The 17,167-nt window shown below is 34.7% G+C and overlaps 1 protein-coding gene across 5 annotated transcripts in view; it reads right to left on the reverse strand.

Moving 5' to 3' along the window:
* DMXL1 (Dmx like 1) overlaps nt 1–17,167 on the reverse strand; it is a 170,352-nt gene that overhangs the window by 54,138 nt on the left and 99,047 nt on the right. For 4 of the 5 annotated variants that reach the window (XM_074382300.1, XM_074382293.1, XM_003920672.4 and 1 more), the window contains 3 exons: nt 16,567–16,815; nt 4,889–5,067; nt 562–698 (listed from right to left, as the gene is read on the reverse strand). In XM_074382300.1, the coding sequence (XP_074238401.1) occupies nt 562–698; nt 4,889–5,067; nt 16,567–16,815 (565 nt within the window). Of the gene's footprint in view, nt 1–561; nt 699–4,888; nt 5,068–12,995; nt 16,238–16,566; nt 16,816–17,167 lie in introns of those variants that run through there. The other variant, XM_074382307.1, reaches the window with a different exon arrangement.

Below are 17,167 nucleotides of genomic sequence, written 5' to 3' on the forward strand. Positions count from 1 at the left end.
AACATATAAACAGAGACAAGATAATATTCTATCATTCATGAATGTAACAACAACACAGTACTGGAGCTAGAGGTGAGCATTTAGCACCTTTATGATTTTTATGATATACGCAATACTTTTTATAGATAGTACCTATTGACATCTTATAATACTAGTGTTCTACTGAAAATACTTTACATTTTCTAGAATAAAACAGTAGAACTTGTTTATGTTAGAGTCCAAAATGCAAGATATAATTTGGAGCAAGATTTGTGAGGAATGATACAAATTACAGATGGTTCATTCATGGACAACCAAAGGTATGTGAGAAATTATTGTTAAAAGGAATTTGCAAACCACCATGGCATGTGTATACCTATGTAACAATGCTGCATGATCTGCACATGTACCCCAGAACTTAAGAGTATAATTTTTAAAAAAAGGAATTTAATAATTTCAACTAAAGAAATCTGAGTTATAATGTGTTATAAAGCCAACAAGCTATTAATTACACATGTATTTTCAAAAATATTATTTATATAAACCATAACTTAACAAAATTTAAAATACAATATTCTGTACCTATATGAATTTGAATTAGAATGCTCCTGGAGATGGAAATCTGATGCTAAAACATCATCATCATCATCATCATCATCGCTCTCCAGACTCTCCTCTGAATCATATTCTGCTCTACTTTGAGAAGTTGGTAGAAAAGGCTAAAATAAAGAAATAATGAAATTCATCAGCCAAATATCTAATTTAATACATCCAAACATATAGTCTAATAGTAACAATTCATCCCATTTGCAGATACTTTATTGTAAGAAAGTTAAGCAAATATCTTACTATCCTATGCCTTTGACATGACTTGACAGAATTCTGTTATTTATTCAACAAAAGTTTATTAAGTATACACTGTGTGGCAAGAATTCTACCTGGTTTAAGAATTTTTAAGACAGATGCAGTCACCACTCTCATTTACATTTTACATGCTAGTCAAAAAGGCAAATAACAGAAAATTAAATACAAATTGTATTACATGCTATAAAGAAAAGAAATGGAAAATAAGGATAATTGAGATAAGCTCATTATGGAAGGGCTTTTTGAAAAGTAAGAGAGCTGAAGGATAAGAAGGAACAAGCCATATAACAACAGGGAAGAAAAGCATTTTAGATGGTGGAAATAGAAAGCAGAGAGGCTTTCAGATGGGAAAGAGTTTGGTTTGAGTAACAGTAGTTTGACTGAGTCTACCAAGCAAAAAGATAAAAGTTGGGAGAAAGGTTGAAGAGAATAGCAGATGACAACTCAGACAGGGTCTTGCAGGCCATGGTAAAAGCCTATAAGGGAATGCCATTAACATGTTGTATATAAAGGACAGGTATTGAGATTTATATGCTAAGTATATCACTATGATCACTCTCTTATGAGAGAAATGCTAAACAGCAAGAGTAGAAATGGAGACGTCAGTAACCAAAACAGCAATTGCAGCCTGGATATAGGTGGTTAGTAATGAAGCGAGAGAGAAATAGTAGATTCAAGATGTATTTTAAAGAAAGCACTGACAAATCTGCTGATAGATTTGGAGGGCAAGAGAAAGTGAGGAAAAATGAATGACTTCTAGATTTTTTGCTTGTGCAACTATAAGGATAAAGATGTAATTTCATAAAATGGAAAGACTTTGGGTTTGAGAGGGAAAGTTTTGGGAAAAATAGATATAAAATGCCCATATCATGAAGACCAAAATTCATGGGTCAAACAGAAGAGGAAGGATGAAGAAAGAAGATTATGAAGGAATAAATAGTAAGTTTAAGAGAAAAAGCTAGAAGAGGCTGGCATCAAGAGAAAAGTAGAGAGAAGCATTTCAAGGTGGGAGTAGTGAAGAATGCTGAATGATGCTAAGAAGACAGATGAGATAATAATTTAAAAGTTTCCATTACATTTGACGTGGATATCACCTGAATTTCAACAAGAGCAGTTTCAATGGGATTAACTAGGCCAGAAAGTTATATGATAAGTATGAAAGGGAAATAAGGCAGTAGAAAGGAAGTGTGTCTATAGTTTTGAAAAGCTGAGGCCGGGTGTGGTGGCTCATGCCTGTAATCCCAGCACTTTGGGAGGCCGAGGCGGGTACATCACGAGGTCAAGAGATCGAGACTATCCTGGCCGACATGGTGAAACCCCATCTCTACTAAAAAAATAAAAATAAAAAAGTTAGCTGGTCGTAGTGGTGTGCGCCTGTAGTCCCAGCTACTCGCTGGGAGAATTCTCCTGAGGCAGGAGAATTGCTTGAACCCGGGAGGTGGAGGTCGCAATGAGCCGAGATCACGCTACTGCACTCCAGCCTGGCATCTGGCAACAGAGCAAGACTCTGTCTCAAAAAAAAAAAAAAAAAGAAAGAAAAGCTGAATGTGATTGGGAGTAGAGAAATGGGATAGCAGCCAAAAAAGTTTCAGGATCAAAGCAGGGGTTTGGAATGGGAGCATTTCTGTCCTGATATGAAGGATTCAAAGAGGAAGAGAACACAGTAGAGAGTAGAGAAGAAAAGAAAGAATGCGATTCAGAACAGAACTAAAGAAAATGGTCTTTGACAGAAGAACTCTTCTTCCATTGTAACAGAAGGAAATAAGACAGGAGCAAATGTAATTGAGCTGTAACTTTATAACAGGATGATGAAAAAGTTTTGTCTCATTCTATTTTTCTCAGTGACTTGTAAGGTGAGGTCATCAATTAAAAGTGAGGATAAGAAAATTTTGGAAGACCAACAAAGAAACACAGCAGCAAGAATAGAACTTCTGGAACAGCTGAGTAAAGAGTTTGGTAAGTTCTTTCCCCCAAAAGCAACAATAAAATTGAGCAATGTTGTAGCAAACAACCATCACTGATCCATGCATATAATACACAGAGAAGTATTTATTTTTAAAAATCTATGGGATCTGGGTAAAACAATGAGAACGTGGTCAGGAGCTGTTTCCATCCCACCCCAGTCTCTGTGGTGTAGGTATTCTATCAGGGCCAGCAGGGTAGGCTGTGAAGACTAATAATTCTGATGTCCTGCCAGAGGGGATTATCTTTAAAATTCTGGACCCAAAGATATTATCAAAAGTAACAGAGATCTCAGTAGCAAACAATTAGGGAAGGCAACATCTCAACTACTTTGAGGTTGTGATATTGATTGGGCCTAAGGGCAGACCCTAGACATTTAAACAAAAATATTGGGGAACAAGGTAACTAAACAAGGCTTTGACAACCAACAATCCTATATCCAGCAAAACTCTCCTTCAAAAAATGGAGGTGAAACAAAGATATTCCTAGATAAATGAACTGCTTAATAAACATTTGTTGAATATATGAACAAATAAACGACTCAAAAAAGGGCAGTAAGGAACCAGGAGACACAAACTCCCTTCATTACCTTTAAACATATGGGATATGAGAAAAATACAAGCCACAGCTTAGCAGGCCTGGGAGGCTCGTGTCAGTAGAGAGAACAGTTAGATATCAATTTGTACAAGGAAGGAGAATGTCTGGAAATTGAGAATGTGAGGGATGTGGCTGATGACACAAAAAGTGGAAGATACATATATGGGTAGTCCTTGTTTTGCATAGCATTGCATGACAGTAAGACTGACCATGCAAGCAGAAACTACACAGAGCAATAATAACCAATGGGAAAAATTACCAATGTTTTCTGACCTTTAAAAATATTTGTCAAAACACTAAAAACTCTATCAGCTATAAATGTATAGAAAAAAAATTTTAAATAAACTAATTTTAGCATACTGTAATTAAAATATTAGGAATACAAAGAAATAAAATGTTTTTTACAAAGAAATAAAATGAAGCTTGCATCTCTTCTGTGCCTTAAACAAACTGTAACATTTCTAAGTTTTTATCAGCTTCCAACATTCTGTTCTTTGCATTTTCAATGTTGTGAATCCCTTTAATGTAAAGTTTTCTGGCAAGGTCACTATCTCTGAACATCTTCATCCTTTTATCACAACTACCTTCTACGTTTATAAGTTTACCTTCACTAAATTTCTCTGGCTGTACATCTAAAGTCTATCAAATGGCAGCATTGTCAACATACCCAGTTGGATATTTTCTCTCTAACTTCATTTATGTCCAATTTGAATTTCACTTTCAGTATTATCACTTTTTTTATGGATGCACTTTCATCTTAGTTGGCCACTTTCCTCTTTTGATTAAATCCAATTTTGTACACTATCATGTGGGTTTCTCACAGGAGATGAAGCAAAACAACTGCATGCTTTGCTATGTATGAACTGAGTAACAGGCACTACATGATCAACCACTGAAAGACTTTGAAAGAACTGACATGATTGGTTACTGATCAAAGGATGCATATTTACATAGTGATTTCTAGAATGAAGCACTAGCAGGGAAGTTTATTCTTTATACAATTACTCATATTTAATATACTGTGGTAACAAATTTGAACCATTTTCTTGAGGAAATAATCTTACTTAACTAAACTCTAGAAATTGAAATCTATGCATTTCAGAATAATTAGAGACTGCTGTGTTATAAAAAAACATGAATATGGATAATAACTGACCAGAACACTTTGCAATCTTAATCACCATCAAATATATTAACATGAGGGTGTTAAGCAAATTCTTTTTATCATATAAAAACACAATAAAATGGCAAAGTTATTGTTTAAAATGAAAATGTTATAATTTACCAAAAAACTGCCTTAAAAACTGATATGAAATACAGTCAAAATATTCTAGGGTATATATTTTTGGAATGCAGCCTGATACTAATGAAAATTTTCTAAACCAAAGTGGGAAAACATTTGGAAGCACCAAAAATCACACTTATTTCAGATATTCTAATTTCCATTTGACAATGAAAATATCAATCTAGATAGCATTTTAATTACCTTAGCTATGAAATAGTCCCAGATACTGAGCTCGGGTGGGATGAACTTTTCTTTAACTGCCAGTGACTCCTGGCTTACTGGTGGTGAGGAACGGGTCAGTGAGGCCGATTCTCTGCAAGACATTTTTGATGACCTAAAACGTTTGTTCTGTTTTTCTCCTTCTTCAACCAGTGAAGAAACTAACAAAAAGAAAATAAAATGTTATTGAAGTACTATTTTCACTGCATTTATTTCAACCTGTCTTTATATAAGATCTAAGGTTAACTACAAATAAGTACACACAAAAAAAATAAGATTGAGATTATGAAAGTATAAAGCAGGTAAGAAAATAAGTAGGGAAAGACAAAAATAAGTTTTTCTAGTAACCTCTGCTTTTTCCTCAATTTGTCCCTCACTCTCTAAATGCTGACTTATCTATTGTATGTGAAAGATAACAGAATGTAATATCCACCCATAAATCAGTCCACAATTTAACTCAGAACACAATAGGATATTTCCAACATCCTACTTTGCTGTTTTTTTAAGATTATCATGGGATGTCAGTGTTAATTAAAAGCAACAGCTCCCTTCTGAGGTTCTTCGGTAATCATGTGGCCTTGTATTTAAAACTACATTTTTCATTAGAAAATATAAACAAAATTCAGGCACCGTAACTATTTAAATTGATTCAAACTTTTGGGAATGGCTCAGAGACAGAATTTTCTAGTCAATGGAATTACGGAGAAGAAAATAATGCAATTTTTACTGTTTTACTTTGTGAATACTCTACAGTTAGATAGTATTTTTTTAGATATTACCTCAGAATACTAAAGACATTAGCATTAAAAGAGTTATACAAATCTTTAATCAACCCTCAGTTACAAAATGCAAATCACCAGTACAGAATCAAGGATTCTGCAGACAAAGGCATGATCTAATACACAGGCAAACAATACCACATTAAGGCACACCAATATTCTCCTTCAATGGTTCCAATGAGATTTTACTTACCTTCCAAAAGAGTGCAAATACCTGTGTTGTAATACAATTTGGTTTTACTGTTTGAAGCTTCTCAGCTTGCAGACATAGCATGCACATGCACTATAACAAGCTACAATCAAGCTGAGTTTAACACAGTAATTTGGTTATTTCAGAAAAAAGGAAAGATGAACAAAGTATTAGTATTATAAGAGATTACAGGGCCTGGCACGCCAGCTCACGCCTATAATCCCAGCACTTTGGGAGGCTTGGGGGGCCAAGGCAGGCAGATCACCTGAGTTCGGGAGTTCGAGACCAGCCTGACCACCATGGAGAAACCCTTGTCTCTACTAAAAATACAAAAGTAGCCAGGTGTGGTGGCACATGTCTGTAATCCCAGCTACTCGGGAGGCTGAAGTAGGAGAATCGCTTGAACTCAGGAGGCGGAGATTGCGGTGAGTCAAGATCACACCACTACACTCAGCCTGGGCAACAAGAGCAAAACTCTGTCTCAAAAAAAAAAAAAAAATTACTAAAAAGTGGCATGATTATGATTATTACTTAATCTTTCAAATGATTTTAAAAGGAACTGTCAGATTAAATGTGTAAATTTTTTTCTTTGTTCTAACATTTAATAACCAATAATCAAGTCTGCAGTATTATTGTTGCGCACATTAACATACATTCTAAAACTTAAACAGTTTACTAACTTCTCATCAAGTGAAAAGTGAGGACTATAGAGGTATTTTTTTTTACCTTTCAAAAACTTAATGCTAAGTTTTAAAATTTATTATTTGGCTTTAACTTTACTGTTTTGTCTTTTCTAAAAGATGGAAGTCTCCTTATGTTGCCTAGGCTGAATTTAATCCCTGGACTCAAGGGATCCCCACACCTCAGACTCTTGAGTAGCTGAGAGTAGGCCTGTGCCACTTCACCTGGTTGTTTTTGTTTTTATGTTATTAAAAAGCATGTGAACCAAGAAGTACAGAAACTCTCTGAAAAAAATAAAACTTATGATAAATTAATAGATTTTTGCCAAGATTAGCCGGTCATAAAAATAGTTTTCTTTTTTCCTTTACTGACTCACTGGTAGATAAAAGATAGTTTTAAAAGTAAAACATAAGAGAGTTTTTAAAGACAGAAAACATTTGAAACTACAATCTGTGAATCCAGACACATGACACGAAAATAAGAAATTAATCACGCTGGGAGGAAATGTTTAAAATATACAGACTCAACACCAGGAAGTATAAAACCACTTATTAAAACACTTTTTATGAAGCAGGACCAAAGGAAAAAAAAATGGCAATTAGTTTTACAGTAATGAATGTGTATTAATTTAGATGCTATAACTAAAAGGATCTTAATAATACCTCCCAGCAAACAAGAAATGACCCACGACTTGTCAATAGGGTAGTTGCTCCCTCTTCTTTTTCCTCCAATTGTAGGAATACTTAAGGCAATTTTACGCTTAAATTTTGTTAGGTCAGATTGGTTGTGAAGCTTAGGGGCACCAATACAAACTATAGCTGCTGGGTGTTCAGCTAGTTGTTTCTGAACATGCTAAAAATGGAATATCAAGAATGCTTGTCACTCCTTGGGTGAAAACTAACTCTACTGTTCTATTATTAAAGGAAAAACAGCTACTTTAGTAGTAATAGGAAAAAAAATGGGTATTAAAAAGAAATGAAGAGCAACCTGAATATAGAATTTATGAATTTTAAGAGATATAAGGAGGCTAGAAAGTGGCTGAAGAAAAACTAAGGCATTCACAGGAAAAACAGAATCATGTCCTGACACAAATTTCATAAATAAGTTTCAGCTGCTTTCACAGGAAATACTTTTTAAGACAAAGCTTCCATGTCAAGATAGTAGACTGAACAGATAAATATACCTTCCTTCCCTTAAGAATCCTTTCCTCATCCTAAGAACATTCTGCACTGTGGCTTTTTTTTCAGAATTATAAAATTAACTCCCCAAGGAACCCAAAACAAAAACGGAAAAAATGGTTAACAGGCTACGCATAGGGAATGGGAAGAGTAGAGGCATAAGACAGCATTCCTTCCTATAAATTCTTCTGTATTACTAGACTTGTTACACACATATATTGCTGTGATTAAAACTACAGCATAAGAGGAAGGCTATTAAGTTAATATTTATTTTTCAGTTTATCATTGAAAATCAGTACAATGAAATTAATATTCTGAATCTAGATTTAAATGTCATTACTTTAAAAACTGAACTTAAGAGTTCAAGACCAGCCTGGGCAACATGGTGAAACCTCGTCTCTACAAAAAATACAAAAATAGCTGGGCATGGTGGTGCATCCCTGTAGCCCCAGCTACTTGGGAGGATCACTTGAGCCCAGGAGGCAGAAGTTGCAGTGAGCTGAGATCACACCACTGTACTCCAGCCTGGGCAACAGAACCAGACCCTGTCTCAAAAACAAAACAAAACAAACAACAAAAAAACTGAACCTAAAGTAACCTGCAGGTCTCATTCTCTACTTCTCCATCTTAGGCACCCACATCTATAGAGTTATCATGAGTTTGCCAGAGTGAACATGAAGCTTCAGGAGGCACATTAGTCTGAACCTTCAAACTGAGCCCCCAAAATTTCAGGGAAGGAGATAAATCATTTAACTTATGGTCTAAAACATTTTCTGCTGAAAGGAACACAGCTATGGAAAAGATAAAAGTCATGTATGTATAAAATAAAATAGATTTTAAATTTATTTCTTGCTTTCAGCAAGGCAATTCAGTCTAAGTCCTTGGTCTCCTAATAGGTATATATTCCTCTTCCTTTATCTTCATGTAAAAAGTGTGAGAACTACAAATGTATGTGAACATTAATTATGAAACAAATCCTTAAAATTAAATATAGAACATGATTTTCCAAGTAAACTTCAAAGATTCCAAAAATAAAAGGATTAAATAAGCAATTAATTGAAGGAACTTCTTAATCCCCAAAGAATAAGATTAGTGATTTTAAAAAAGTCTGGCTAGGTACAGAGGATCATGCCCGTAATCCCAGCACTTTGGGAAGCTGAGGCAGGCAGATCACATGGGGCCAGGTGTTTGAGACCAGCCTAGCCAAAATGGCAAAACCCTGTCTCTACTAAAAATACAAAAATTAGCCAGGTGTGGTGGTGTGCATGTGTAGCTCCAGCTGCTTGGGAGGCTGAGGCACAAGAATAACTTAAACCTGGGAGGCGGAAGTTGCAGTGAGCCAAGATCACACCAGTGCACTCTAGCCTCAGTGACAGAGTAAGACTCTGTCTCAAAAAAAAAAAAAAAAAAAAAAAAAAAAAAAAGTCTATAAGATGATACTATCCAGCTTTTAGAAAGGCTGACCCTTAAAGTCTTCCTACAATCATTACCATGCATAGTATCTTGAACATGGCTCCACAAGTATCTACAAAAATGAAATGATAAATATCTTAATAGAAAGTGGTGATTTGTCTCCAGGCCACAGAGCAAGGCAGTCTCCAAGGTAGTTTGTGTACAAAATGAATTACTGGAGTATGGAAGGAAAGTACTACAACTTCTAGATTTATTTTTTGATAAACAGGAGGAAAGGGGAGAAGGAGAAGGGAAGAAGGTAGAGAAGAAGAAAGGGACAGGGGAAGAAGCAGGGGCAAGGAAAAGGAGAAGGGGCAAGAAGAAAGGAGAGAGAGGGGCAGGGGTAGAAGAAAGCAGAGGAAAGAAGGGGAAGAAGAACAGCAGTAAGAAGAAACAACGTAGCCGGGCGCGGTGGCTCAAGCCTGTAATCCCAGCACTTTGGGAGGCTGAGGCGGGTGGATCACAAGGTCAAGAGATCGAGACCATCCTGGTCAACATGGTGAAACCCCGTCTCTACTAAAAATACAAAAAATTAGCTGGGCATTGTGGCGCGTGCCTATAATCCCAGCTACTCAGGAGGCTGAGGCAGGAGAATTGTCTGAACCCAGGAGGCGGAGGTTGCGGTGAGCCGAGATCGCGCCATTGCACTCCAGCCTGGGTAACAAGAGCGAAACTCCGTCTCAAAAAAAAAAAAAAAGAAGAAGAAACAACGTTGTCCATGTTTAACATCTGGATCGATAGTAGTAGATATAAATATATATACATATATTGAGAATTTGGTCAAACATGTTTTATGGATAAGGTAATGTATTCAAAAGTCTGAAGATCACTGCCCTAGAGTAGTACTTACTTTTCAATCACCCTGAATGCCACAACATGACTCTGTATATAAGATTTTGACTCAAACTCAACAAACTTATTGAAAACATGAATGGAGTATACACACACAATGGGATATTATTCAGCCTTAAAAAGGAAGAAAATGCTGTCGCAAGCTACAACATGGATGAACATTATACTAGGTGAAATAAGCTAGTCACAAAAAGACAAAGCACGATATAATCCGACTTATATGAGGTATACAACCACTTAAATTAGGTATATAAAGTTATCAAATTCCTGTAAACAGTAAAATAGTGATTATTGCATGAAGTGGGGGAATTGTTTAATGGGTACAGTTTCAGAACTGCAAGATGAAAAAATTCTAGAGATCTGTTTCACAACACAATAGACTTACTACTAAACTATATACTTAAAAATAGTTCACTTGGTAAATTTTATGCCATGTGTTTTTTGTCATAATTTAAAAAATTAGAATGGAGAAAATATATTCAGGCCATTTTGCTGGAGGAATTAGGACTGCCAGAAATATTAGAAAACTGGGTTGAAGAGAGAGACCCCATGATTGGTCTCAGTAAGGTACACAGAAATACTGTATGAGGCAGGGCATGGTAGCTCACACCTGCAATCCCAGCACTCTGGGAGGTCGAGGTGGGAAAATCAGTTGAGTCTAAGAGTCCAAGACCAGCATGGGCATAGTGAGACCCTGTCTCTACAAAAATAAAACTTAAAAAATTAAGTAGGCTAATCCATGGTGGCCTGCACCTGTAGTCCCAGCTACTTGGGGGACTGAGGTGGAAGGATCACTTGAGCCCAGGATGCCAAGGCTGCAATGAGCTGTGATCAAACCACTGCACTCTCCAGCCTGGGAGACAGAGCAAGATCCTGTCTCAAAAAAAAAAAAAAAAAAAAAGAAGGAAATACTGAATGAGGGAGTCCAGATAAATGAATGTTGCATTTATCATAAGGTTAGTTTCTTATTTTGTCATCAGGCTTTACCAGTGAAATAAAAGAATAATTACATGTAAAAATTTATACATGTACATATCTTGGAGTTTCTTTTATCTTCTATGCTTTATCTACTCTTATATGAAAATTTGCCTTCCTGAGTCATTTATAAAATGAATGAATAGAATGCTTTTTAAACTTTAAATTAAAATTTATATTACATGGTCTTCAACAAAAAGTCTAACAAAAAATATACTCCTGGCCAGACATGGTGGCTCACACTTGTAATCCCAGCACTTAAGGAGGCCCAGGCAGGGATTACTTGAGGTCAGGAGTTTGAGACCAGCCTGGCCTGTCTCTATCAAAAAATACAAAAATTAGCCAGGTGTGGTGGCACACTCCTGTCACCCCAGCTACTTGGGAGGCTGAGGTGGGAGAATTGCTTGAACCCAGGAGGCAGAGGCTGCAGTGAGCTGAGATCACACCACTGCACTCCAGCTTGGGCGACAAGAAGACTCTGTCTTGAAAAGCGAGGGGAGGGGAAGGGAAGGGAGGGGAGAGGACAGTATTTACTTCCACAGAATTAGTAATTTTGAAGTTCAGCAGTCTTTTAAAAGTTCCTTATAATAAACCACCAGTTAAGTGTTTGGCATATTCAATTATATTTTAAATCATCTATTTTGTTTTATATTTTTTTAATATGCTCACGTCTTAGCTTTTCTGGTCAAGATATTTTGCTGTTTTTCATATTTTGCTAAAGGAATGATAGCAATGATATGTGATAATCATTGAATACTGAATACAGAACTTTTATTTTTATACAAGTTTTATCAGAAAAAGCAAAACATGGATTTTCTGATCTGTATTTAGCGTAATAAATCAGAAATATACTTTATGTCTAGAATATCATAGCAGTATCATAGTAAAAAATAAACAACATGCTTACCACAAATAAAATATTCATTTTATATTTCCATTCCTCAACTTGGAGACATAAAAAATCATTACTATAAATTTATTAAGATAAAAGAGAAAATTCACAGTTCTTATAACTGCAAGTATCACTAAACACAATAAAAATTCTTAAAAACATTTTGTTTTGTTTATAATATAGAACAAAAAGCAAAAGTATGGATTTCTAACTGTTAGCAGAAAAAGTAATTTTATGAAAATTGCTATTGCATAGCTGATTCTCTTATGTTAAAAATTAACCATAATAACAAAATAATTCAGAGCTCCATAAACATATAATAATGGCACTACAGTTTCAGTTAATTAGAAAAATCAAATTCTTCATTAATATATAATGTGGAATTCACAAAAACCTAAATTTGATTAAAAATCAATTTATATACATTAACATTTTGGTTAAGAATTTTGACCTGCTAGACTAGTCTAATAAAAATCTATCATTTTCTTAAGTTATGAAGCTTATCTTTAAATAGTTACTATAAGGATATATTAAGTATATAATAGATGTGTAGAAAGAAAGAAAATCTAGTTCATGAGGCCATCATGGCAAAGAAAATTTAAATCCAAATTTATATCAGAACAAGGAAAACAAATGATGACTTTCAAATTCCTCTCATAATATCAGCACCTAAACCTACAGAACACTTTTCAGAAAACATTTTTAAGGGGTCTAAACATGTATTTCATCTTCAGTATACAATGCTTTGACACTGATTTGAATAGTCTGGAAAATGAAATATACTAGATTTGTCAGCTTTCACTGGCCAAATTTAAAAGATAAAAATTTTAAAATATACATTAATTTTGACTGGATTCAAGTCAACTTTTCTAAAATACATTGTTTTATTCCCTTGGTCAACAATGCATATTGACCATTACTTAAAGCAATCAGACTTTTGGGACATCATGACTGTGATTAACAGTAATCCAAACACATAGGATTGCTTTCCTACAACCTAAAATTTATCAGGTTGCTGTCCTGCCTCAGTTGGTATGTTTTCAGGGCAACATAATAATACCTTCAAAAACCTGAGATTTCAGAACTTTACGTCATATTGAAAGCCAATGCTGCTGGCAGTTCCTTGTCCTGATTGACTTTCTGTTGTGAGATTTTTCTCTCTCTAGTTTTCAGTGAATTTCTATTCCACAGGACCACTGCTTCTAGTTACCATTAATTGCCTCCACTTCTTTCCCTTTCTCTTTCTACATGCTCCTTTTCTTTTCTTTTTTTGAGAGAGTCTTGCTCTGTCACCCAGGCTTGAGTGTAGTAGTGTGATCTCGGTTCACTGCAACCTCCACCTCCTCGGTTCAAGCAATTCTTCCTGTCTCACCCTCCTGAGTAGTTGGAACTACAGGTACACCACTATGCCTGGCTAATTTTTGTAGAGACAAGGTCTCACCATGTTGGCCAGGCTGGTCTCAAATTCCTGACCTCAGGTCATCTGCCCACCTTGGCCTCCCAAAATGCTTTGGATGACAGGCATGAGCCACCATGCCCAGCCTTCCTGCTCCTTTTAAAATTAGATCAGCTTTGGAACCAGCAGGCCTTTAGTTTCATCATTCAGTGAATATATTCCTTTTGTTCTGGTTAACAAATGGACAAATCGTATCATTCATGTTTTCTGTAAATACTCCTTCAATTACTTCCATGATTGTATTTAGAATACTTTCTGGGTACTCAAGGACAGATGAGTACCATATAACCTGAATGTGACTACATCCAGCCCTACCATTAAAATAATAGTATGTTTTAAGTATCCTTATTATTGCTTTGAGATTAGACATATAGATGCAGATAATTTTAGGTCACTTCATTTTTTACTTGGGGTTGAATAAGTGGTAGGATAGAGCTTATGATGGTACTTATGATGGTCCCCCAAAATTATTTATGGAATGGTATTTTTGCCTAGAACCAACAACTAGAGTGGGTAATAAGGTTGGTGCAAAAGTAATTGTGGTTTTTGCCATTCCTTTTGCACCAGCCTTATACAAAGATCAACCTGGACTTTCAGTAAGGTTCTTTACGTATATCTGTGCTCAAGAGAAATGGATGGAATTGAGAGACCTGATGGCTGCTTAGTAAGACTGTATTTTTCATTTTCTTTTTTATGTATATCTGAACCTTCCTTAGCAAGAATTGATCCCTTTTTACCATTTTACATCAACAAGATCAGAGTCTCAACAAATGAATTTTTCTCAGAACTTATTAAAAACATGGTCAAAATTAATTTACCAATTTTTAATTTAAACTCAACAGAGCTACAGATCTTACTGCCCTTAGACTTTGAAAGTTTTTCTTTAATGGAATTCAGGTATCTTAAGTATAAATATAGTCCAAGACAAATTTATGTGAGATTCTTAAAAAAAAAAACTATACAAAAAGCATAATAAACAACTTTTTAAAATACAGAAATGTTACAAAAATTAAAATACTTGATATTTTAATAAGCAAAGTTAAATTTGACAAGGTAAATTTGCATATGAAATCCGAAGTGCAGAAGAAGACATAGAAGGAAATAAGTTTAATTTAGGGCAAATGACAAGGACCAGAGAGATAAAACAGCCATCTAATTAGTAAGCAAAGTGTGATTGGTGGATAAGTACCATGCAGGATGGTATCAGGTCTCTGGAGAAGTCATATTAGCATTCTGCATTTTCAGTATTTTATAACAGCAAAAACTGAATTAGCCTCTAGATTTGTTCAAGGAAGCTAAGGGCCATGGCAGGGATGATTATAAATTATCCCTCTGATGCCACTTATACTATTTCATAACTACAATTTGTGGCTAGGTGAAATGAGAGACCCACAGTGAACTCCATGCCCCAAAATATTAACTTTAGTTGTTTCTAAAATGAAATTCCTTTAACAAGCATGGCAAATATTTTATTCCAAATAGAGCAATAATAAATTGCTTCTACTTGTAAAGCAGGAGTTGGCAAATTGCAACCCAACAAATAATATTTTATTAGAACATAGCTACACTCATCTGTTTAAAAATAGTCTATGGTTGCTTTTGTGCTACAAGGGCAGAACTAAATTGTTGTGAGATACCGACTGAACTGCAAAACCTAAATTATCTATAGTTGAAGAAACAATTTCAATTAAGGAGAGGAAGTAGAAGCTGGACCATCCTGATTTTTTGCTATATAGTCATGCAGGGCCACAGCTTAGTGTAAACTGCTTTTGAAAAGTATAAATATATGCCAGCATTGCTACAAATAACTTTTTAATATTTTAACAAGAGAATAACTTTTCTAACTTCCTTTTAATACAGCTTCATTCAAAGAATATTCATCAATCATGGTATAGATCTTGGCAATAATTTTCTCCTCAATAATGAAGCCAAATTCAAGTTTTTCTTATTCTCTCATGTCCCTCACCAACTGCCTGACCTCCGAACACATATATATCCAAGCCCACATATACCTATATGTTCAAGTGTATGTTCAGTGTGAATGTCAGGGAAGAAGTAAGTGAAAATTCATAAGGAGATGAATAATCTTGTTGAGCTTCTCTCTTAAATGTATGCAAAGGGTTTTTCTTTTTTTTTTTTTTTGGAAAAACATTTAACATTTTCAATTTATTCAACATCAATATGGAATGAAGTAAGTTTTCAGGTACTATATATTAAAAATAAACATTCTCCTTATGTCCTCCAAAATTGGAAAACCGAGATTATCACACATGGACTAACACATAAAAAAAATACAGTTTTAACATTAGAAAGTTTTTAAAAGGGGATATAATTGTTTAAAATGTTTACTTTTCATGGTATCATGAACACTTAGAAATCCAAAAACTCTAACAGCCAGAATCATAATATGCAAATCATAAAGCAGCCTAATTTGAAATGTTTTTCTAGTCATTTCAAGCCATAGTCTGATTTTCTATGATTAGCACTGACAGCGTTTTATTTTTACACACTTTAAAATGTTCAAGTCTAAGGGACAGAAAAATACAAAAAACAAAGAATTTAAAAGTAGAACAAAATACCAGAGACAGTTTTCTAACTGCTAATCATTGTTTTAAATCAAAAATATGGCTTGATCAAAGGAAACTTCTCAGTTTTCTATAAATGCCAAACAAAATAAAACTGGCCCACTGTACCCCAACCCCTCAAAACAACACAAAGCAAGCTGAATGATAAAAGCCTATTTCTAAAGCTCATTATCTTGCCTGCAAGACTGGGAGGGCTATGAGAACTGATGGCTGAAAGAGCTTTGGAAAAGCCCACACATTCCATGGAGAATACCACTACCTGGTGGGGACTAGGCATAGCAAAGTGCCTTCCTGCCAAAGAAAGAAGAAATAATCTGTATTTGGGATAGAACAAAAACCAATATAACAGTGTGTTTCAAAACAAATGAAAGTTTCAATTGTAAAATATTTAACAAATTTACACAAGATCATTCTAATTACTGGTACAGGAATATTTTAAAGATTAAAAACTGCACCAGAAACTTTAATATTACATTTTCACCGTATAACTATTTGTTCATGCTTTTCACAAATGGTCTGTAACAAGAACTTTCTATAACTAAATTAAAATGTAATTACATTTGAGAAAGTTATCACTCACATAAATAAAGCTTCAGTCTTAAAAAGAACTTAAAACTCACCAGGTAAAGCTTTTGAATGTGTCCGTTCTTTGCTAGGAACATTTGCACCTCCACCAAATACAGCAGACCACATTTTTTCATTTAGAGGATGGGCCACAATCCGAAATAGTTCATTACTTGAATGTGTGGCCAGGCCATGGATGAAGAGACTAAGATACACTGCTGTGAGAATTTCGCAGAGTAAGACTGTAAGCCCTGACTGGGCTTCCTCGCCAGAAGAATTCAAAAGTCGAATTAGACAAGTTATTCCTAGAACAAACAAACATAGTTGCCACTGACTATAAATTTTTAAAATTAAAAATTAACTATATTTTTCTAATTTTAGCAAAAAAGATATTGCATCAGGATTTAATACTGTATTTTCTTCCCTAGATTCATAGACTAGTAGCAGTTATTACAGTTAATGCACAAATGAGCTATTTGAGAGAAACATTAAAAATCTGTAACATTAAATATTAAAATCTCTAATGACTAAAATCTCAGATGAAATTTCATTGATGTTTTTCTACTATGACAAAAGCAAAATGATTTTAAAAATTATATTACAAAACATTTGAGTTATATTAAGATAATGATCAAGGAAATACTAACATTAAATAAC

This window comes from Saimiri boliviensis, chromosome 1 (genome assembly GCF_048565385.1).
Source record: "Saimiri boliviensis isolate mSaiBol1 chromosome 1, mSaiBol1.pri, whole genome shotgun sequence".
NCBI lineage: Eukaryota > Metazoa > Chordata > Mammalia > Primates > Cebidae > Saimiri > Saimiri boliviensis.